General features: G+C 39.7%; 1 protein-coding gene across 3 annotated transcripts in view; it reads left to right on the top strand.

Moving 5' to 3' along the window:
- MAK (male germ cell associated kinase) overlaps positions 1–22,861 on the top strand; it is a 56,346-nt gene that overhangs the window by 24,067 nt on the left and 9,418 nt on the right. For all 3 annotated transcript variants that reach the window (XM_063097589.1, XM_063097590.1, XM_063097592.1), the window contains exons 6-10: positions 2,855–3,026; positions 4,365–4,532; positions 8,237–8,548; positions 14,600–14,772; positions 18,341–18,486. In XM_063097589.1, coding sequence (XP_062953659.1) covers positions 2,855–3,026; positions 4,365–4,532; positions 8,237–8,548; positions 14,600–14,772; positions 18,341–18,486 — 971 coding nt within the window. The remainder of the gene's footprint in view (positions 1–2,854; positions 3,027–4,364; positions 4,533–8,236; positions 8,549–14,599; positions 14,773–18,340; positions 18,487–22,861) is intronic.

Consider the following 22,861-nt stretch of genomic DNA (forward strand, 5'->3'; position numbering starts at 1 on the left):
TTGGAAATAGGGTCTTTGCAGATGTAATTAAGTTAAGCTTAGGTCATACTGGAATAGGATGGGCCCTAATCCAGTAAGACTAGTGTCCTTATAAGAAGGACACAGAGACAGACGCGAGGACACCCAGGGAGAAAGCAATGTGAGGACAGGGTGATCGGTCTACAAGCCAAGGAACACCAAAGATTGCCAGCAAGACCAGAAGCTAGGAGAGAGGCCTGGAACAGATTCCCCCCAGACCCTTCAGAGAGAGCATGGCCCTGCCGACACCTTGACTTCAGACTTGTGGCCTCCAGAACTGCAAGAGAATAAATTTGTTGTTTTAAGCCACTTAGTTTGTGGTACTTTGTTACAGCAGCCCTAGAAAACAAATATTTTTGATAATGCTTTCTTGAAAAATTATTTTGCAATAGCCTTTTATCGACAATGACCTCCAAAAAACAGAAGTGCATATTTAGTGAAAAAATAATTGCTGGTGAACTTACACACAACATTTGTTGGCATTTGCCATCCACCACAAAGGCCACAGTCACTGGCCTGGTGAAAACCAGAACTCACAAGTCTCTCCAAGCAGTACCAGCATCGATTTCAACAGTGAGTCGTTACTTTAAGAAGACTGTGCAAAGACAACCAGTAACAAGTGCAGCTTCAAAGATGAGTTTACAGCAGATGAGTTACCTGTAGGAGGCATTGCTTTCCATTTAGGTCAAAGGACTCTTCTTCTAAATTAATTTCACTCTTTTTTGACTCCAGTTTGCTTATGCAGATATGAAAAGTAAAGTGATTGGCTGTGAATGTATAGGCTGCTTTAGCAAGGAAGAACTTCACAATTAAACGATGCCAGTCTTAAATGAGTACCTTCAAATGCTTCAAAGGAAAAATCACTTACCTTGTTCCTCATAATGGTCCAATTTTTCATCACAACTCATAGAATCAAAGTAAAGCTTTTGGACATTCATTCTGTGAAAGGTGAAATGTCTGACATTACTGCAAATGCTACTGTAATTTTAAAAGTTCAGTTAAAAAGTTCAGCATTGAAAATAGAAGTATTGTTTCTGCAGTGATAATACAAATACAAATTTTAGGGAAGCAGCATCATAAAACCAGTGTTCTTACTAAATTAAGATTTAGACAAGAAAGCAGAAATGTACTTGGATTGGTTATGATACACATCTATTCTGTAACTGCATCCATTGATATGCTGTCCCACCAATCAAAATACAAGTTGGCAGAATTTACAAATCACACAGACATGTACAGAGGCAGAGTAACTGAACTACAAAATTTTTATGTTGACACTGATGTTGACAACCAAAAAAAAGCTTGAGCACAGCAGGATGTGCTTTCTCTCTTTGCTGTCTGCCATTGCCTTTGAAGAATTACTTTGTAAATCAGTTTAAGTGATGTACAGTGGCATCTACCTTTGTAAACAAGTCCTTTACATTTTGGTTGTATTTTGTTCCAAATCACTTGGAAAACTTCAATCAGAATCTTTGATACAGGGTGTACCCAAAACCATATGCCCTTGAAGCTTATAGCAAATTGCAGCAATTGAAAACAGTTTGCAAACAGACAATTATATTTATCCCTACAAGAGCAAGAGAGGAATTAAACAAATAAGAGCTCAAACAGTATACTAGTTTTATTTTTTTTTTAAATGTACTATTAGATTTGGAAAATCTCCTCTCTCAGGAAGATTCTTTTGAAGGAGATTTTGTTTTTAATTGTATAAATTTAGATTCTATCCTGAAATGGAATGAAATTGAGACTTAATGTGTCAGCATCTAAACTTGGCAAAACATTCAATACAATTTTGTCTCTACAAATATTTGTCAAAACAGATAGTAAGAAGTGTTGGTGAGCACGTGGAGAAATCAGAACCATAACACTGCTGGTAGGAATGTAAAGTGGTGCAGCTGCTTTGCAAAACAGTCTGGCAGTTCCTCAGTGGTGAGGCAGAGTCTATCCATGTGACCCAGCAAGTCCATACCTAGGTATATGCCCAAGAAATGAAAGCACATGTCCATGTAAAAACTTGTACGTGAATGTTCATAGCAGTATTATTCATACCAGCCCCAAAGTAGAAACAACCCAAATTGTTCATCACTGATGAATGGATACGTAAATATGATATATGCATATAATGGAATATTATTCTGCAATAAAAAGATTAAGTATTGATACACACTACAACGTGGAGGAACCTCAAAAACACTATGCTAAGTGAAAAAAGCCAGTCACAAGAACCAGATAGTTTATGATCCCATTGATATGAAATGTCCAGAGTAGGCAAATCTATAAAGACAGAAAGTAGATTAGTGGTTTCAATATGAAAGAAATAGAATTGAGAATACCTTCCATTTAGCAGATATTGTGTTGGGCTTACCAGGTACCTTTGCTCTTTTTATAAGAGGGTATTTTTCTCAAAGATATTGTCTATGGAGAGGAGTTAATTGAGGGTCTAAGCCCTTTCAAGCTGATAAAAAGAAAAACATCCACTACTCAAGGATAATCTTGTTTTCTATCCTTCATGTGAATGTATGCTGGACACAGTGCTTTCTGACATGGTTTTTCCTCTCATATTTTTTGAATATATCAAATAGCCCTTATTTGCGTACTTACTCATTTGAGTTCCTATCTTAGGCTACCTGGACATTTCATTTACATTTGTCTACAGCCCCATTGTTTGTGGTCAGGGAACATCTGTCATGTCCAGTTGACCCCAAATCCCTGACCCACAGAAGGCACTCAGTCTGCTCCTTGGTTGACATGCATGACCAATCCGAGTCCTACTGCCCATCCACCTTTGAAATTACAATTAAAATAGCCTTTCTTGTTTTGTCTTCTATTTTCAAAGGTATCGTGCTCCTGAAGTTTTACTAAGATCCTCAGTTTATAGCTCTCCCATTGATGTGTGGGCTGTCGGAAGTATAATGGCTGAACTGTACACGTTAAGACCACTTTTCCCAGGGACAAGTGAGGTTGATGAGATCTTTAAAATTTGCCAAGTTTTAGGGACTCCCAAAAAAGTAAGTACTCTTGTCCCTAAGTTGTTATAACTTTTGGTTATTTCTGACTTGCTACTTTGCTTTAAATTTTATAACTTTTGATTATTTATAACTTTTGCCTAGATATCTCATATTTTCATTTTCAAATAGGCTTATACTTTAATGTTTTTCTTATAATACTTTTTTAATGGGATGGGATAAGGATTGCAAGAAGAAAGAATCCCACCAAACTGAAGGAAAAAAAGGTGCTTGCCTTTCCTTGAGATTTAAGGAAAAATTCTGTATACCGTGTTTAGAGTGTGGCTTTGGGCTGGTGGCCGGTTGATGACTACACAGATGGCCTTGCTTACTTTATCTCACCTGTGCTGTGACTGTCCATCCACATCAACTCATTACCCCTGATGCCCTGGGCTCTAGTTTCTCTTAACCTTTTCTTGTTTCCTTTTATACATCTCTGCTGTGGACATTTGATTTCTTGAACTGAGAACTTTTCAATTAACTATCACATTTCAGCTAGACCTTACTTTCTGAGATGTACTTAATAAGTATAAGTATGTACACAGTCATGTGTTGCTTAACAACAGGATCCGTTCTGAGAAATGCATCATTAGGCGATTTCATCATTGTGCAAACATCCAGAGTGTGATTATACAAACCTGGGTGCGATAGCCGACTACACGCCTAAGCTATATGGGATAGCCTGTTACTATGTGAATAATGCGTTGTGCTAAGACAGTATGACGGCTACAACATCACTAGGCAATAGGAATTTTTTAGCTCATTTATAATCTATGGGACCACTGTCGCATATAGAGGCTGTTGTTGACCAAAACATTGTTATGCAGCGCCTGACTGTGACTGTATTCTAATTAAGTTAGTATGTGCCTTTTGGTTGACATCAGACAAACATAGCTATTAAAGCTTTAACATAACTGTCATTTCCTGGCTGTGTGCAATTTTTAACATTGTATGTGATATGTAATATATAATGAGAATCTTTGTAATAATCAGCCTCATTGTAAAGCATGTGTCCTCGTTTGTTCAAAATCACCCAGGTATCACCGCCATCACCCTCATTATCATTATCAAGATCCAAAACTAGACAAGAGTTTAATATTTTGAAATTTATATAAGTGCATTCTTATTTTTTCCTAACTTTCAGTGCAATGTTCTTTTCATACTGTTTGCAGCAGTGAATTGTGTATGTGGTCTGGTATTTTATTCTTGCATTTATTGATATGAATCAACATTGAAATTTTCGCACATGAATGACTTTTATATTATTACTATGTTTTTAAATCTATTACTAAATTACTGTTTTCTTTTTGCTCCCCCTGTCCACACATATTCCTCACAAAGAGCGACTGGCCAGAAGGATACCAGCTTGCATCCTCTATGAATTTCCGCTTTCCCCAGTGTGTTCCTATAAACTTGAAAACTCTTATTCCCAATGCCAGTAATGAAGCTATTCAGCTTATGACTGAAATGTTGAATTGGGATCCAAAGAAACGACCAACAGCAAGCCAGGTAAGATGAACCTTCTTGTTATTCCTTTTTAAATTTGAGGTTTTACAATATCACAATATAAGTCTATTCTAAGCCAGGGTTTTACCAAGAGAATTAAGCCCTGCAACCCTAAGGCAGAAAGGATCTCTTCAATCATTCAACACAGTAGACTTTTCTATGCTCTCCTTAAGTTTCAGGGGTGGGATTCTTGTTCACTTTACACGACAGTATTAGCATCATCCCTCCGTAGACTTGGAGTAATAATGCTCAGCGTCTGGTTCCCACAGGAGGGCAGCATTGTGATGCCCAGACTTTGTTCCTTTGTGACTGCACTGATACATCTGCAGATGTATCCCAAGTCTCGTGGTCTTTAAACCGCCGTGCCAATATCTGCAAGGGGCTTCAATTAAAAAGGGATAATAACCTTTATTGTATTCTTATTGTTTAAATATAAATTCTCTGTGAAAGTTACCAAAAAATCATTTTGCTTTTTTAAAATTTAACTTGAAGAAATGTTTTCTAAAGGTCATTTGGAAGAACAAATGGGAAAGAATGGGGAAGACAGGTTTGAACAAGAATAAATAATTAGAGAACAGTGGTAGGGGCAGAAAGCTTGCCCTGACAGGCCTGAAAATAATTTGTAAAGTGATAATAATGACAACAGTGAAATGAAAGTACTGGCATAAGAATTGACAAATAGCTCAATGTTGCAGAATGTATAGGTCAGTACAAGGTAAACGTGGCCTCAGAAATGGGGCAGTGGGAGAGGACTGTTCAGTGAGTGATAATGAGATGATTTATTAACTCTTAGGGGAAAAGTATTTAGGTTCTTACCTCTCACTATACTTTACAGATAAATCACAGAAGGATTAAATAATGAAGTGTAAAAAAAAACCTAAACCATTAAAACTGAAAAGGAAGCATACGTGTATATTTCACTTTTTTTTTTTTGGCAGCTGCTGGTGCAGGGATCAAACCCTGGACCTTGGTGTTATCAACACCACACTCTAACCAACTGAGCTAACTGGCCAGCCCTACATACATGTACATTTGATCTCACGGTGAGAAGAAATAGGTATAAAAGTAATAGAAGAAATCACAAAGCGAAAACTCAGAAGATTTGATTACTGAAGAATGAAAAGTTTTCTTTACATAAAATATCATAGTTGAAACACAAGACACCAAGAATTATTTTTAATAAATAGGACAGTGTTAGTATCCTTAATATAAGCTCCTAAAAAACATAAAAATACTGAAATGCTTATTTGTATTTTCTATTTTTTTCTAAATATTCATTACTTTTGTAATAAACATATGCCTTTGAAATATATTATAAAAAGAAAAATGGGCATGAGACAAATCACAGGAAAAGAAATACAAATTACCAAAATATTTTTTAAATGTTCAATCCTTGTTTACTATTTTAAAATGCAAATAAAAATGTGATACCATTTTTCATCTCTCTTAGTAAGAGAAAGCAACTTTACAATATATATAAAGAATCTTAAAAACAGTCACAAAGTTGGATAAAGTTTCATTTCCGATTGAAAACTGTTCAATTCCGATTGAAAACTGCCCACTGAAAGTTAATCTATGATGTGCTGACAACACCAGGGTCAAGGGTTTGGATCCCCATATGGCCAGCCACCAAAAAAAAAAAAAGAAAGAAAGAAAGTTAATCTAAATGTTTCCAAATTTAAACTATGTGTATTCTTAATTCGGAGTATTCTGCTACCATTAACAATGACTTTTTTAAAATAAAACTTTTTAAAGAATTTGGGAGAAATCTCATGCTCAAGTGCTATTTATACACATATGATTTTGAAAAATAGACAAGTTATATGATGAGAAGAAATACTGAAAAGAAAAAGATTTAAAATGTTAGCAGTGTTTATCTGTGGGTGTTGAGATTGCAGATGATTCTTATTTTCTTCTTGAGAACTTTCTATACATTTTTTATTCTCTATAATGGTCACGTCTTCTCTTAGTGAACAGGAAAAAGTAAATGTTACTATTTTTTAAAGATTCCCCTCTTCTTGAAGGATAGTAGCTGGTATCTTAAAGAGGAAGAATTGTTACACATGAAGCCTTGAAATTACAAACACCTTCACAAAAGCTCCAGCTCCAAAATTTACATTATTAATTTAGGAGTACTGACATACTAATTAATTAATGTGACTTAATTCAGCATTTGAGTGCCTTCTCTGTGCTAGGTACTTATGTATTTAAATTACCTATATTTGTTATGTCCCACTTAATGATATTAATATAATTATACATTGGTTGCAGTAGGGAACATCTTAAAAGAAAGACTCCTTGTACCTCTGCTGGAATATACCTCCCTGCCCTTCCTCTAATCCTTAACTAACTTTCTTATGCAGCACAACATCGTTTCACAGCCCTGCTATCTAGTCAAAAGCAGAGAGACCTAATTAGGGATAGAGGTTAAGTAGTAGGATTCGGGGACCACGTAAAATGCAGAGTTGCTTTCTGTCCTGTTGAAAATTGCCCTTACACATCTGCGAAGGAGTTAGTTCACTGTTGGCCAGGGCTGTGTTCGCACATGGGTGGCTACCGGGTGAGGGCAGGAGGTGCAGGGAAAGTGGGCTTGGCTATCTTATGGGACCCCTTCCTCCTTCCGCCCCCTAAAAAAAGAACAGCCAAGAGGCAGCAGGGCTGGGAACTTCCCTCCTTCGTCCGGGTATACGATGCTGATAAGGGAAATATTTCCACAACTGAGCTGCACAGAAGGCCTCAGACATTTTCAAGAATATTTTCTCAATTTCGGCCCTATTGACATTTTGGACCAAATAACTCTGTTGTTGGAGGCTGTCCTGTGCATTATAGGATATTGAGCAACATTCTTGGTCTTGACCCGATAGATGCCAGTAGCAGTCCCCCATTCCTGTTGTTACAATAAAAAATGTCTCCAGACATTGCCAAATGTCTCCCAAGGGGCAAACTCACCCTCTGTTGAGAAGCACTGCTCTAGACTCTGCCACCCAGACATCAAGGGTCCATCCCCCGCCCCATGCAAGCAACTGGATGACTGATCTAGGTAAAATTCAAACAGTGATAATTTTTATTAATATTTTTAATAATGTCTTCCCATAAATGTCTTCTTTTTAACAGTGTATTGATAGAATAAGTTTTAACACATACGTGTTTATAATCTCCTTTCTTAGAATTTTTTTCATTGCTGGCAGGTATATGGTTATACTCAGGCTGAAAATAACTCTGAATTTTGTGTACAGTTATATTTGATCATTTTAAATATACTATGTAGAAGGTTTTCTTAACTCACTTCTTAATGCCTTTGGATGTACTCTAAACCATAATCAGCATCTAGTATTTTAGTATACATTAATCACATCAAATTCAGCCAATTTAAATAAGCTACATTTTGTTTTTCTACAAAATCTTTAGATAAATAGAACGGTTGCTTCACCTGGATGTTAAAGTTACAAGTGAGATACATATTCTTCCTGCTTGCACTTTTTAATTTTTTTAAATGGTATTTATTTCTCAAATCATTTTTTTTCTGGTTATCTTTTTAAAGTCACCACATAGGGCACTACACAGGGAAAAATGGATGCTTCCTAAATCTTTGAAGTTTACGTAAGCTAATGATATTTACCTAGTCTAATGCCAGATAATAACAGTTTATGTGTGATAAATTTAGGTGGAACCATTTTCCATTTGTTGTTATTTCTATGCTTTTATAGGCACTGAAACACCCATATTTTCAAGTTGGTCAGGTATTAGGCCCTTCCATGCATCATTTGGAATCGAAACAGCCTTTAACTAAACAGCTACAACCATTAGAACCGAAGCCATCTTTAGTTGAACTAGAACCTAGGCCTCTGCCAGACATAACTGATCAGACTGTCGGACAGCCCCAGCCAAAAACCAGCCACCAACCGCTGCAGCCCATTCAGCCACCACAGAACGTGAGTGTCCAGCAACCTTCAAAGCAACAGAGTCAACAGAAACCACCACAAACACTATTTCCAAGTATCGTCAAAAACATGCCAACTGTAAGTACTTTAAATGAAATAGTATGACTATGCAATTAGGATTCCTTTTTGAGGCATTCCTAATAGGGTTGGGGAAAATACAAAAGATTATTCTGTGTTAAAGCCCCTGCTTCCTCCTTCCTCTGGTAGGAGCTCAACATGAGATAATGTAAAATTCTAATATGGTTTATAAAAATAAAAACTTTCAGAATGAAAGTAATAAAGTTTACATGGTACAGACTTGTTTTAACAGTTATTTAGATGCAAAAGAATTCAAAGAAAGAAATGAATCAGTACTCAAGAGTACTGATCCTAAATCTTAAGGATTTTAACTGTAATTTTACCTTGTTTTCAAATGCTAATGAACATGAACAGAATGGGTGTTTTAAGTGTCAGGCATATAGAACTTCTTACTAGTTCTTTTGTTCACCTCACCAAGTGCCATATAATTTTAGCTGTCCCCTGGGGGGGGGGGGGTACACTCCTAAATGCAATTGCATTATGGCATTTTAGGACTGAAAGAGATCTTAAACAGCCATGTATCTAATTCCTTATGCAGTCCCCAACCACCCCTGCCATCCTAGCATAAGTGAGGTTCCCCTGCCCCCAGCAGCACTAACCACATACTAACATACTATTAATTACTTGTTTCTTATGTTTGTTATCTAGCCCTTCCCACTAGAATGCAAGTTCCAAGAGGTCAGAGATCTGTTTTGTTTATCAATATAGCCCTAGAACCCAGAATGGTGCCTGCCACATGGTAGATTCTCAATAAATATTTGTTGAATGAATGAGTAATTGTCCACAGAATCTTTAAACCACCTCCAAGGTCCTGAGGCATCTACTTCATTTTTGGGACAGTTCTGAGTATTAGAAAGTTCTTCTTTATACTGAGCTAAAATCTGGTTTTCTATCACTTTTTTAAAAAGGGGATCCCTCTTCTTGAAAGGAGGCTGTATTAGTCCATTTTGTGTTGCTATAACAGAAATACCTGAGACTGGGCAGTTTATAAAGAACAGAGGTTTATCTGGCTTATGATTCTGGGACAGCTGCATCTGGCCTGGGCCTCAGGCTATTTCTACTCATCTGAGACCAACAGCAAAACTCCTTCCAGCTGTGAACCTGTAAAAATCAAAACCAAATTTATCTACTGCCAAGATACAATGGTGGAACAGACATTGGGTACATGTTCCAATTCCAAGAGGGAGGAATAGGCTGAAATGTTGTGAGGCTGCCACATGGAAAAGGAACCAGAACACCGATTGAGAATTTAAAAGGCGGTCTTTATTGGCTGGCCTGCGACTGTCCCTCCAAGAAAAGTCTGGGAAGGGAGCAGCCCTGAACTGAAGTTTAGAGGGATTTTTTAAAGGTACATTTTTACATTAGTCACACAGTTAAAGTTATCATATAGTTACATACTTAAAGTTATCATATGATCACACACATTCCCTCCTAATGTGAGGAGGGGGTTTGAGGAGGCCAAGCGCAAGCTGATAACAGAAGCTGAAACAAGCCTGTTAATTGCTCAGGGGAAGCTTGGGTGAGGAACATTAAACAAAATTCAAACTTCTCTAAGTAAGTGCAGGCTAATATTTAGCTTTTAACTTCTTTCAAGGCAGGGCTAAAGAGCCAAGGGGGAATTTTAAACAATAGCATTTTTTAAGCAATTCAAACACCACTTAAACTTAATTAATCTATCTTGTCACATAGCAAGCAGTTTCACAGAAGTGAGTTGCATATGTTATGAAAGTGGGGGGTCTCCCTATCTCATAAAGAAAGGAGAAACAGGTCCCAAACAAGTCTGAAACCCAGCAGGACAGATATTAAATCTTAAAGCTCCAAAATAATCTTCTTTGACTCCAAGTCCTATATCCTGGGCACAATGGGACATCTCGGCCCCCAAAGCCTTGGGCACCCTTGCTCCCACAGCTCTGCCAGGTGCAGCACATTGAGCTGTGGTGGTACCTGCAGCTTTTCCAGGTAGGTGTTGCATGTTGCCTGTGGCCTTACAGATCTGGGGTCCTGGGGTTCTGGGCTTTTCCAAGTCCTGCTGCCTTGGCTCTACTAGACATTTCCCTGGTGGGGAAATTTCCCTCTCTGCAAGGGCTCTGACCCCACTTTCCTGCTCCTCATTGCTCTAGTAGATGACCTCTGTGGTGGCTCTGCCCCTCCCCCCTCCCGCTGCCCACAGGTCTCTGCCTGGGCCCCTGGGCTTTTCCATACATCCTCTGAAATCTGGTTGGAGGCTGCCACACCTCCACTGCTCTCATGTCCTGCTGGCCTGCAGACTTAACACTACATGGATGCCACTGAGGTTTCAGGCTTCTACTCTCCAGAGCTGCTGCATGAACCACACTTCGGGCCACTTGAGGCAGGGCTGCTCCATCCAGAGCAGTTGGGATGCAGGGAGCAGGTTCCCAAGGGCAGCTGCACCCCAGGTCTGTCCTCTGGGACAAGTCAGTCCTTTTAGGCCTCAGGGCCTGTGATGGGTGGGGCGCCCTTTCAGACTCCTCAAATGCCTTTAGGGCTTTTTTCGCATTGTCCTGGTTATTGGCATCTGGCTGCTTCACTGCCAAGACAATGTCTTTAGTAACCAGTTTATATGTTTCACCCTTGCATTTTTCTCCTACTCTCTGCATCTCTACTGCATGGCCAGGCTGCAAATTTTCCAAATCTTTACACTCTGCTTCTCTTTTAAATTCTGGCTTAACATCATGCCTTTGCTTCCATAACTCAGAGTAGGCTGTTAGAAGTAACTATGCAGCTTCCTTAATGCTTTGCTGCTTGGAAATTTCTTCTGCCAAACATTCTGGTTCATAACTCTTAACTCCCACCTTCCACAAAGTCCAAGGGCATGGACACAATTCAGCCAAGTTCCTTTCTATGGTGTAGCAGGGGTGATCTTTTGTCCAATTCCCAATAAGTTCCTCATTTCTATCTGAGACCTCATCATCAGCATGGCCTTTACTGTCCACATTTCTATCAGCATTTTGGTCACAACCATTTAACCAATCTCTAAAATGTTCCAAACTTTCCCTCATCTTTTTGTCATCTTCTAAGTCCTCCAAACTCTTCCTGCCTTTGCCCATTACTCAGTTCCAAAGCTGCATACACATTTTCTGGCATCTGTATAGCAACACCCCACTCCTCGGTACCAATTTTCTGTATTGGTCCATTTGTGTTGCTTATAACAGGAATACCTGAGACTGGGTAATTTATAAAGCAGAGAGGTTTATTTGGCTTACAATTCTGGGACAGCTGCATCTGGCATGGGCCTCAGGCTGCTTCTAGTCATGGCAGAAAGCAGCAGGCAGCCAGCAGATACAAGCAGATCACATGTCAAGAGGAAGCAAGAGAGAGAGAGGAGGTGCCAGGGTCTTTTAAACAACCAGCTCTCATGGGAACTAATAGAGTGAGAGCTCACTCATTAATCTCCTCACCTAGGGAAAGCATTAATCCATTCATGAGGGATCCACCCCCATGACTCAAACAGCTTGCAGCACTGTCACATTGGGGATCAAATTTCCACATGAGTTTTGGGGGGCCAATACATCCAAACTCTATCGGAGGCCTTTTAGATATTTGAAAATGGCACCTATATTACCTGTGCTTTTCTCTATTCCCCTATTCCCTGCCCTGCTGCGCATTGTTAACTGATGACTGTGTAACCCTCAGTTCCTGTGTATGAAGGAGCCCCTAGGTCCCCTCACAACCCTGATTTCCACTTAGAATGAGGCTGCCAGAACTAGAGGCTGACCATGGGTGTGGAGTAGGAAGCAGGATGAATCACCTCCAACCCTTCAGAACCATATGTCCACTGGTGCCACCAAGGGTTACATTCTTTTTTTTTTTTCTTGGAAGACACATCAAATGTTGATTCGTACTGAGGGAAGAAAAGGAGGCTAACTCTCGTGTTTACTGAGCTGCTGAGTGCCGTGCCCTGTGCTAGGCCTGTGTGCATTCTCTAAAGCACACAGTAACCTGGCCCCAGATTTTTATGTAGCTAATAAGTTTCAGAGCTGGAATTGAGCATTCTGTCAACTAAAATTTCAAAGTCTGCTTTTTACAAATGCTTCTGCAAAATCACATATTCTGTACCTCTATTTGTGTATTTCATCTCTAGGATTCAAAAAGCTCCAAGACCTCTCACTTTTACCTCTGAAATTTCTGTTTTTGAATCCTTATTTTTTCTTCTCAGCTTAACCATTCTGCCCAGCTCGTTGCCAGCTATGGATTTATTTAGTTCTTTGGTTTTTTTTCCCCTGTGTCTTCATGATGAAAAGAATAGCACTGAGCCTTCAGGCAGACTGCTAGAACCGTTTTCTGGATTAAAATACCGATCCATTAATCAGTACTCTTGGTCAGATTATTGAACTGATCTACATTTACTGACCTTCCATTATTTCATTTCATTGATGAGGATATCATGAAAAAGCCTGTCACCCACTTGACCGAAGTCCATGTAAACTACATCTAATGAACTCATTGGTTGATCTTTATGAAAAATGGCAGCCTATATGATCCATCGCTTTTTTCCCTTAGTGCTCATATATTTTTCCCTTTAATAATTGATTTTAGAATCTTTGCCCTCATCCTATTCCAAACTTATTCATGTGAGTTTGTAAAAATCCACCTTCCACTTTATGAAGATTATTTATATTTGCCCCTTTCCAGTCTTCTCAGACGTGCAGCATTACTTGGATATCACTGACACTGTTCAGCTGTCCAGAGTCAGTACCTAAGATACAATTCAGCCGAAAGGTGTCCTGAACTGAGCTAAGTGTAACCTTTTATCAAGTCTACTGATCTGGAGCTTCACATCTTTTTGTTCTCTTCAGTCTGGAGATGGTTCTCCCTGGCAAAGAAAATCATAGTATAACAGTTGGTAACAGTTGGTAAATACCACTTTTGTGGTCATCCACCACCAGTTGCATATCCATTCTTTTGTTGTTGTTTGGGCAGCTGGCCGGTATGGGGATCAGAACCCTTGACCTTGGTGTTACTACACGGTGCCCTAACCAGCTGAGCTAAGCAGCCAGCCCTAGAATGTCTCTCCTTCCTGCCTCCCTCCCACCGTGCCTCTTTCACTCCCTCTCTGCCTCTTTCCCTCCCTCTCTGCCTCCTTCCCTCCCTCCCTCCCTCCCTCCTTTTCTTTTTGCATACACGTTTTCTTGCTGTCAGCATAGTTGTATTTGCTGACTTTACTTCCAAGCTTTGTTCCCTAACTTTAAATTGCCTTTTGGGTTTTTCAGTTTATGTGCTCCTGAACCACTCTCTATACATTTGTATAAATCCCATTCATTGTCTGCCCCACGCTAGGACTTCTTCCTTATTCCTTATCTCTTCTGTTAATGGTTTCACTATTCTGAGACAATCAGATTCAATCTTTTGAAGTCATTCCTGCTCTTTCCCTCTCTGTGTCCATCAGGATTACGTTCAGTGGCTTATCCCAGAAACCTGACTAATGTAGCTTAAACAGTAGGGGTTGTTTTCTCACATAACAACAAGTCAGGTGGTGGGTAATCCAGAGCTCATGCAGCTTCCTCAGGAACCAGGCTGCTCTGTCTTCCGGTTCCACCACCCTCAGCAGGTGGCTTCCATGCCTACAGCCACAAGATGACTATAGCTCTTTGAGAGTCACATCTGCATTCTAGGAAAGGGAAGAGAGAGGGACACTGGCATGTGCCAGCCTTAGTGTTCGCCTCCTTAAGGCTATCCCCACTTAAGGAGAAGGACACTAAGGCTTGAGAAGTTAAGTCACTTGCCAAAAGAGACACAGCCAGATCTCAGTTTTCTGGATCCTTGACATCAAAGAAGAGTCAACTCAGATTGTAAATATTCAAATCCCCCCAGCCCAATTTCACAGAGACCTTTCCTCCCACTGAACACTTATTATATTTTTGGCATGTACTACCTATTTTTGTTAACGCTTTTAAATGTGTATATACGTCGTCTCCTTAAGTATACGGAAGGCTCCTTGAGAATGGCAACTCAGCGTCTAATATAATAGCTTGTGCATAAAAGGCATTCAGCAGATGATTAAAGATTGTAACGACTAATTTTTCACCACAGAAGCCAAATGGCACACTGGGTCATAAAAGTGCTAGGAGGCGTTGGGGTCAGACAGTCTTCAAGTCTGGAGATAGTTGGGAAGAGTCTGAGGACTGTGATTTCGGAGCCTCCCATTCCAAGAAGCCAAGCATGGGTGTTTTCAAAGAAAAGAGGAAAAAAGATTCTCCATTTTGGTAAGATTTCAAATTTTTAAGGAAAAACCATTTTTCTCATGCATCAACTTTATATTACTCATTAAATATAGATGAAAGTAGACCTTAAAAGACAAAAAGGTAGCTTAACGCTGTTTTCTTCTACAAAACCCAAATCTTATACATACCTGTGAAAAGGTAAGAATCTTGACTTATCACAGTAATGATTCTCATTGTTGATAGATGAGTGTTGTGTGTATGTGTGTGTGTGTGTGTGTGTGTGTGTGCATGGAAGGTTCTTGTTACTTTTGTGAATTATCATCGTTAATATTCCCATTTGAAATTCACATGCCTATTTGCAGAAAGCAGAGCACCATGTACAAAGTTTCCTTTGATGGTGTTAATATTAAATTATTAGCTTGCTTACTGTTTTAAACGTTTTTTGATTATTTCCTGAAACTTCTGGAAGTTTAATATCTCTGGAAGTTCGTTTTCTTTATCTTTTTTTATTTTTTATTATGAGCATATTCATTATTACAAATTATAATTTTTCTTTAAGCCCTTTACCCAACCTATCACTCCCCAGACTCCTTCCGTCCCTTCCCCCCATCTCTAGGATCCTTAGGTTTGTTCTCTCCTGAAATTTCAAGGTATGATTATGGTTCCTTCCTCCTCTCCGCTCCTCCCCTCTTCTTTCCTTTCCTTCTTAGCACCCAGTTATCCTTTTCTTTTTATAAATTAGGTCATCATTAGTGCATTATTCAGCTTTGAAGTTAGGATGGGTTAAATTTTGGTGACCATTTTGTAAAGATATTTTCACTTTCTTTTCCTCTTTGGAACAGAATAGGAATAGGGAGAAAAGTTGTATCATGAATCAGGGAATTTTATCTAATAGCTATTTGGCATTGTATAGTATAGTAGTCTTCACTTTGGGGTACATATACCCCTGAAAATACATGAAGAATCTCTAAGGGGTATATATGCTTGAATAATTCTTTGTTGGTCATTTTCCAGATCCTCATGTTCCACAGGTTCTCTTCCCTAAAACACATGAACTTGAGAAAAAGCCCACTTAATCCCTCTCCCACTTAGGAAGGAGAGTCATATCTCTCAGCCATTTCAAATCTTACATGGCACTAGGTGTAACAATTTTAGAGAAATTAGAGGACTGGCACCTTCGACTCAAAAGGCTTTCAGTTGTTTCTTGTTTTATATGTATTTCTCTTAAGGGGAAAACCCTGCATTAGAAATAGCGTATTTTGGGCAGAGTTGGAAGCATGGAGATTTGGAACCACCGGAGCACTAAGGATTAATGATATGTATTACTTTAATTATACCAGAATGTTCTGTAGGACCATCTGAGTTTTATAACCCACAGATAAAAATTTTATATAATTTTTTGGAGATTTAGAGTGTTTTATGGAATAAGGTAGTTAAAATTTATTTTGTTAAGTCATACTATGAAATATTCCAAGTTTGGTTAATGTTCATAATATTTCATCTTATAAAATGTTTCTAATATTTCATCTTTTAAAATGTTTACAGTTTTCTGACATTAACAGGAAACAAGAAATTCATTAATTTGTGATGAAAAATTATAGATGTCAAACTAAAGGTGTTCAGGGAATTAATAGTATTTTTAACAACAATTCTTTGGGTCTGGGAACAAAAGAGTTTGAAGACCATTGATATAGTATGTAGATGACTTGAAAACTTCTTTTTAAAACCCATATCACTCCAATTTCATCTGAATTCTATTCATATCTTTTTGACGGTGATAGAGGTTTGAGTCAAAACCTATAGTTGAGATCAAGGTTGTAGTCTATATGCCTGATTCTGGCAAGAAAACAGCTGGTAAATTTCCTCAACATTAGTTATCCCTTTTCTCTTGAAATTATTGAAAAAGAAAAACTATATGACAATAAATTTTTCATGTGGGTATTTCTTCCACATTTTTATTTTTTGGTATCTTTTAATGGTCCTGTACAATTCTAGGCATAAAGTTATTATTAATATACTACCATCTATTAAGCACCTACCTAAACTTTATCTATAATCTTCGTACTCGGGTAAAGTTCCTGCAGAATTGGACACTGAGCCTCAGACAGGTTGGGTAACTTGCCCAAGATCAGATGAGGCTTAATTCAAATCCAGGTTTTTCTCTCCTCTTCCACACTACCTCTTAAAGAGCAACAGGAGCTCAAATACTTGGCGAATTGAACAGACTCTGCTGTTCCCTGCTCAGTCTCTCAGGCAGCCAGAGCTTCCCCATAAAGAATACAAAGTATCAAATACTACAGTGTAAACCTTTTATTTTAACGATGGTCTTTTTAAAAAGTGAACAAAAGTAAGATATTTATACTTACATTTATACACATATTTATATTCAGTAGGCATTTTAAGCAAAGGTCTGCACATGATATAGCCTGTCTAACCCATCAAATATATAGCAGCAGAAATAAGACCTTGAAGAACTGTGACACAAGGCAAGAGTGTATCAGTGCCAGTAACGAGGGCGCTGCAAGGGGCTCTGAGAGTTCTGTTTACGGGCAGAGCACTCTGATGAGGGGAGGAAAGGCTTTCTAGAGTGAGCACTTTTGGGAATGGGTAGAACTTCAGTAAGTGGATAACCACAGTGGACTGAGGGGAGGGAAAGAAGCCAGAAATGAGGAGGAGGGTGGTTTCCAGTGAAGTGGACCTACCTGTGTCTTAGGCCACCCCACAGTGGGTGGCCAGCAGTTCAAAGGGCCAACAAAGTCTTGGTCTGTCTCCAAGGGGGGTTGACTAGGTGCATAGGACATGGTAGTGTGACTCTGTAGGCAACTGTGGATGCTTGGAGTTTGACAAGTGACAGGAGCTGGGCAGTACATTCAGCCCCCAGCAAAGAAGGAGGCCCACTCAAAGGGTGGTACGAGAAGTTCAGTCATGGAGGGCTCATTACAGCACACAGAGTAATGGGCAGCAAAACCAGTAACAGCCCCCATCCTCTGGCAGTGATGGGGCCTCGTGCACTGCTGCTTGGTTAAAATGGCCTTAGGAACAAGACAGGCTAAGCCTAGAAGCTCAAAGTCGCCAATTCCTCCCCAGAAACAGGGGTGTGGGGGGCAGGGACTGCGGAGCAGAGAGACAGTCTTAGTATGGGTTCCACTGGACAGCTGGCCAGGTGCTTAGCCACCGCACAAGTCTTCCTCCCAGCGGGGACTAGGCACGTCCCAACAAACACCTGCCTTCTATGCACGTCACTTGGACAATTGGAAATTTTATCTGGGAGCTTCTCTAGCCCTTCTTTACCCACTTCAGTTCTCTTAGCCCATCCAAACTGTGCCCCAGGCAGCCTTACTGATTGCAAGTGATTTCAGTGGGCAGGCGGAGATGGCTATGACTGTCTTTTCTTTCCCACATTACGAATCCATACCTGCAGCAGTGGCAGCGAAGATAGAAACGTGTTATATCTACTGGGGGGAAAGTTGTCACTTTTGCATTCCTATCTGCCAAAGCACTCTGATGGGACCATTTGAGTGCGGTCACGCCGGCTGGTTTGAAAAGGCATAGAGGGTGGATGAGAACTGCTCGCTCTTCGTGCTGTGACACACCTTGTGTTCCCTTCAAGGACTCCAGAGTCAGTACCCTCAGGCGCCAACCATTCAGCAGAGAACACGAGCTTACCTGCGGCTGTGCCCCTAAAATCTGATTCTGAATTGTCAACTGCTTCAACAGCTAAACAGTACTATTTGAAACAATCAAGATACCTTCCAGGTTAGTAGAGAATTTTAAATGTTTACTGCCAACTAGGATATAGATAGGTCAGGCTCAAGTGTCTTGGAATCTCTGAAGAAAGGGCACTAATGAAATAAATAGTACAATCACAGAGCTCTTTGATGGCTCAGCCTGTCACCAAGGACTTTTCTGGAACTCCTGCCTCTGTCACTAGTGGAAGTCCGCTCAAGAAATGCATAGCAGCCAAACATCAAGACGGTGAATATGCCTCCCCCAACACCACCCTCCCCTGCAAGCTTTGCATTCAGTAAATGCTAGATTTATTAAAGCAATTCTGTACCGCCATTACAACATTTTATAAAGTGCAGATTTTTAAGACTGTTTCCATAGTGATGTGTGTTTTAAAAGCTCATTCTGCGGCTGGGTAGAGCATGCTAGGGGCTCAAGAGAGGCGAGGAGACTGGTCAGGAGGCCACTGCATATGTCCAGATGGAGAGGCCAATGGCTTGTTCCAGAGTGTATGAAGCAGGGGTGGGAGTGGGTAAAATCCAGTTGTTTCGTGGTAGTGGAACTGATAGGACTTGCTGATCGGTTAGTGCGGCCGATGGTAAAGCAAGCAGCTAGTGTCCGCTTCTGAGTTTTTGACTTGGCAACTGGGTGGAGGGTGGTGACTTTAACTGAGAAAAGGAGGATTAGCAGAGGACAGTAGTGTGGGGTGGAGCACTGGGAGCTGAGTTTGGGATGCCTATTAAACATGAGCTGATCTGTCTAATGGACAACTGGGAATGTGAATCTGGAGCTTGGGAGAAAGATCTAGACAGACGGTGGCCAGTTTGCAATGTGCCCACAAATAGCATATTCTCCTTCAGATCCAATTAAAAAGAAAAATTTTAATTCAGTTTAATCTAAAAGGGAATCAATTTTTAAGTCACCATATATCTATACAGATATATTTTTAGTCCAATGAAGGGAAGAGATGATCGTTTTCTTTTGTGTTTTCGTGGGCATGGTCATCCATCGCTTTCTAAATGCAGTGAGCAGGCCACCACCGGGTTCATCTGAGGAAGACTGGCTAAGTCTCAGCTGAGTCACAGCTAAGTCTCCTGAAGTAAAGCCATTGCCTTCCTATCCCAGAAGCTGGTTTGGGAAGGAGCGGCAAGGCAGATGAGAGAAAAGGATGAGACTGGGTTGTTAGCAAGAGACTGATATATAACACATTTTTCTGTGTATCTTTTAGGCGACGATGTGAATTTTGGTTCTAGGCATCCAACTGAGACCCACCCACTCCTGTTGTCACTAATTGGGGAAAGAAAAAAATGAAACTGAGGAAAGGGTTAGAAATAAATGGGATAGAGAACAGACGTCATAGTGGGTGTATAGGTTTAGCCACGATGGTTGGGTAAGTTGAAATAAACTTATGGAAAACAAATCAAGGCTTTAGGACTGCACTTCTGTGCCGATTAGTGAAGAGGAAGAGACTAATGTCTGTACGTGACGTTGGAGAGATTGGCATGAAATTATCAAGGACAGAGCAAAAGCTTTATAACCCTGAGTATTCAGAGACCTAAGTAGGTTAAATAACGTTTGTTTTGTTGTAAGCAAATTCCTTAGGTTCTGTGGCACCAGGGTGAGGCATGGGAAAGTGGCCCTGAAAAATCCTGGCTCATAAAATTTTAAAAATTGTGTCCATCTGGAAAGAGAAACAGAGGGAAAATATGTAAATGTATTTTATTAGTAGCATATACCAAATAAATTTACAAGTATCTTATTAAAATACTTAGAGAAAATAAAATACTTAGATCCTGGCTCTTGTGAGCAAGGGTAGATTAGAAAATTCATTATACAATAAAATTTTTATTAATGTAAGATGCAAACATGACTTTTGTTAGTCTTTTTAGGTCACTTAATTGGTCATATTTTGAGTTTTTGGAAATCTGTTCTTGACCTTAAAATCCCTATTCTTTCTCCTCATAAGGTCAAATTTTCGTCACTGTGGTCTCTCCTACGGTCTGTGACATTATGCTATGATTCTTGAAAGAGAAAAAAGTTTCTTAAGTTATTCTAACTTTTTGGTCAAGGAGATTTTCATCCTGTTACACATACAGGATGAGAAGTTTGCCCACACTTTTCTTTACAGTCAGACTGTAAAAACGACAGTCCTCATTCGGGCTGTTTTATCCTAGTTTGCTGTGAAGAGGAGCTTAGAAATGGAGCCAGAACAGAGTGGGCTGCGGGGGGCGCTGCAGCAGCGCTCAGGAGCAGGGCTGCGTGTGGATGGGAATGAGGGCTTAGAGAGGGACAGGAGGGACAGCAGAGAGGGGCTGAAGTCCTTAGGAGGGTGAGAGGTGTGGGAATTAATACCATAAGCATTGAGGGTCACGTCTGAGGGGAGCAAAAATAACTTGTGCTGTGATCTCTAGGTACAAGTGGGTTTGTAAATTTTGGTGTTGAAACCATGAGAGAATTCGAATCTGACTGCAAAAGCAGGGACATAGGAAAGTTTCCAAAACATAGATTCACGGGAGATTCTTTTCCATGTTTTAAAAAAATCAAGTACCTTTCCTTGACTGAAATTTAGCACATCAGTATTTTGTCTCACTTATCAAAGTGAGCCCTCTGGTGGTAGGAAAGACTACTATAAATTTTTGGCAAAGGATAAGTGGATCCAAAGCACCCTGTTTTCATAGTTCTGCTTCCTCATGTGGTGTTCAGGAATACATTTCTGGGTTTCTGATACCTGTCTGATTTTTTCCTTTTTAACTGGATAGATATAAAAAAATTCTGCTAATTATTTGGGATCAGAAGCATGGCTGTAACTGAGACTTTACAATACACTCAAAATTGCAAAGAATTGTTTGAGATCTAAACTTAAGCCTTGCTGTTACGTTATTGGCATTCTTTGTCTTGAAGACGGCCTCTCTAGAACTGGATGAGATTTGAAACTAGAATTGAGCTCAGTTCAGTCACTTGGACAAACATTTATTGAGCACCTATCGCAAACCAGCAACTGTGTGGAGGATAGAAACCCAAATAAGAAGCAATCCTTGGCCTTTATTTATGATTCATAGTTATTTTTATAATTGAATATGTTTGGGGGCCCTCTTTTATACCCTAAAGCCAAGTATAAAAGGTCTTATTAAGCATCAACCTTTAGGATTGTGGGAGCTCTAGAAATGTACCATATAATTTCAGGGCTGCATGACATTATACTACAAGGATTGGCAGATCTGTGACAATGGCCTTCAGGGAAAGACACACGAGTCATAGTTACTGACCTACTACTGACCGGCTGTGTACTTGGAGCAAGACTTTGCGATTCTGTTTTCTGTCACTTACAATGGGACTGTAGTCTATCAGCTCATCCCATAAGCCTTAGGTACTTAATTGTCACAAGGCGGGTGCAAATAGAGTATGCAGTGGAAATGCTAAGGATCTCTCAGTGGTGCCCTCTGGTCTCACCACTGCCTGAGAACCAGGACTGTAAGCGTGAATCGATGCCACCACAGCTGGCTGCAAGAGCAGCTCACTCCATAGCACTTTTGAAACCCTGGTTGGTGGATCCCTCTCTCGTCCCATTTATCACTTACCATCCTTCCTTCCACCCTGTTTATTCAATGTCATGTGTCATTTCTCTATTATCCTCTCCGACTGCATTTTAAATTTCTTAATGTGACACACAAAACCCTACGTGGCCTGACCCCTCCTCCACTTGCCAGCCTTACTGTGTGCCCCTCCCTGTTCTTGCTGTGTCCACGTTGAACGTCTCTGCATTCTTTCCCTTCTCAGGTCCTTTGCCCAAGCCCGTCTCTCTCCCAGGATCTCATCTCCCTAACTCTAATCATGATTCACCTGTCAGCTTAAAACTGCTTTTTTAAAAGAAAGACTAGCTGAGGTGCTTCTGTTATTTATTTACCCCTGCAGCACTAGATTGTACCCTGCTAATCATGTAGTTAATTAACTATAACTATAAATGTCTTCCTTCTCATTACATTCTAAGAGTTAAAAGGGTAGAAACTGCTCTATTTTGTTCATCACTTTTTCTCAAGTGCTATACAGCCACTGCCTGGCACGCGGTAGGTGCTCAGTAAATGTTTGCTAACTGACTTTTTAACCTCCTTTGAGGCGAGGCATTATCATCACATTTGTCATTATAATATCAAATTACCTTAATTTCTGCTTCTTCCTACCAACATTTGGTGTATGGAAGGTGCCCAATAAAAGCTTATAAACTAATAATTTAAAATTCTAGGATGTATCTATTTGCAACAAAATTGGAATCTACCTTAAAAGGACTTTGAAATAAGCCAATTGTCTTCAATAGTTTACTTTCAGAAAAACCTATTTATTTACTTTAAGAAAAACCTACTTAGGGGACCAGATTAACAAAATAATTTAAGTATTCAGCACCCATTCT

This window comes from Cynocephalus volans, chromosome 5, assembly GCF_027409185.1.
Source record: "Cynocephalus volans isolate mCynVol1 chromosome 5, mCynVol1.pri, whole genome shotgun sequence".
Classification (NCBI taxonomy): Eukaryota; Metazoa; Chordata; class Mammalia; order Dermoptera; family Cynocephalidae; genus Cynocephalus; species Cynocephalus volans.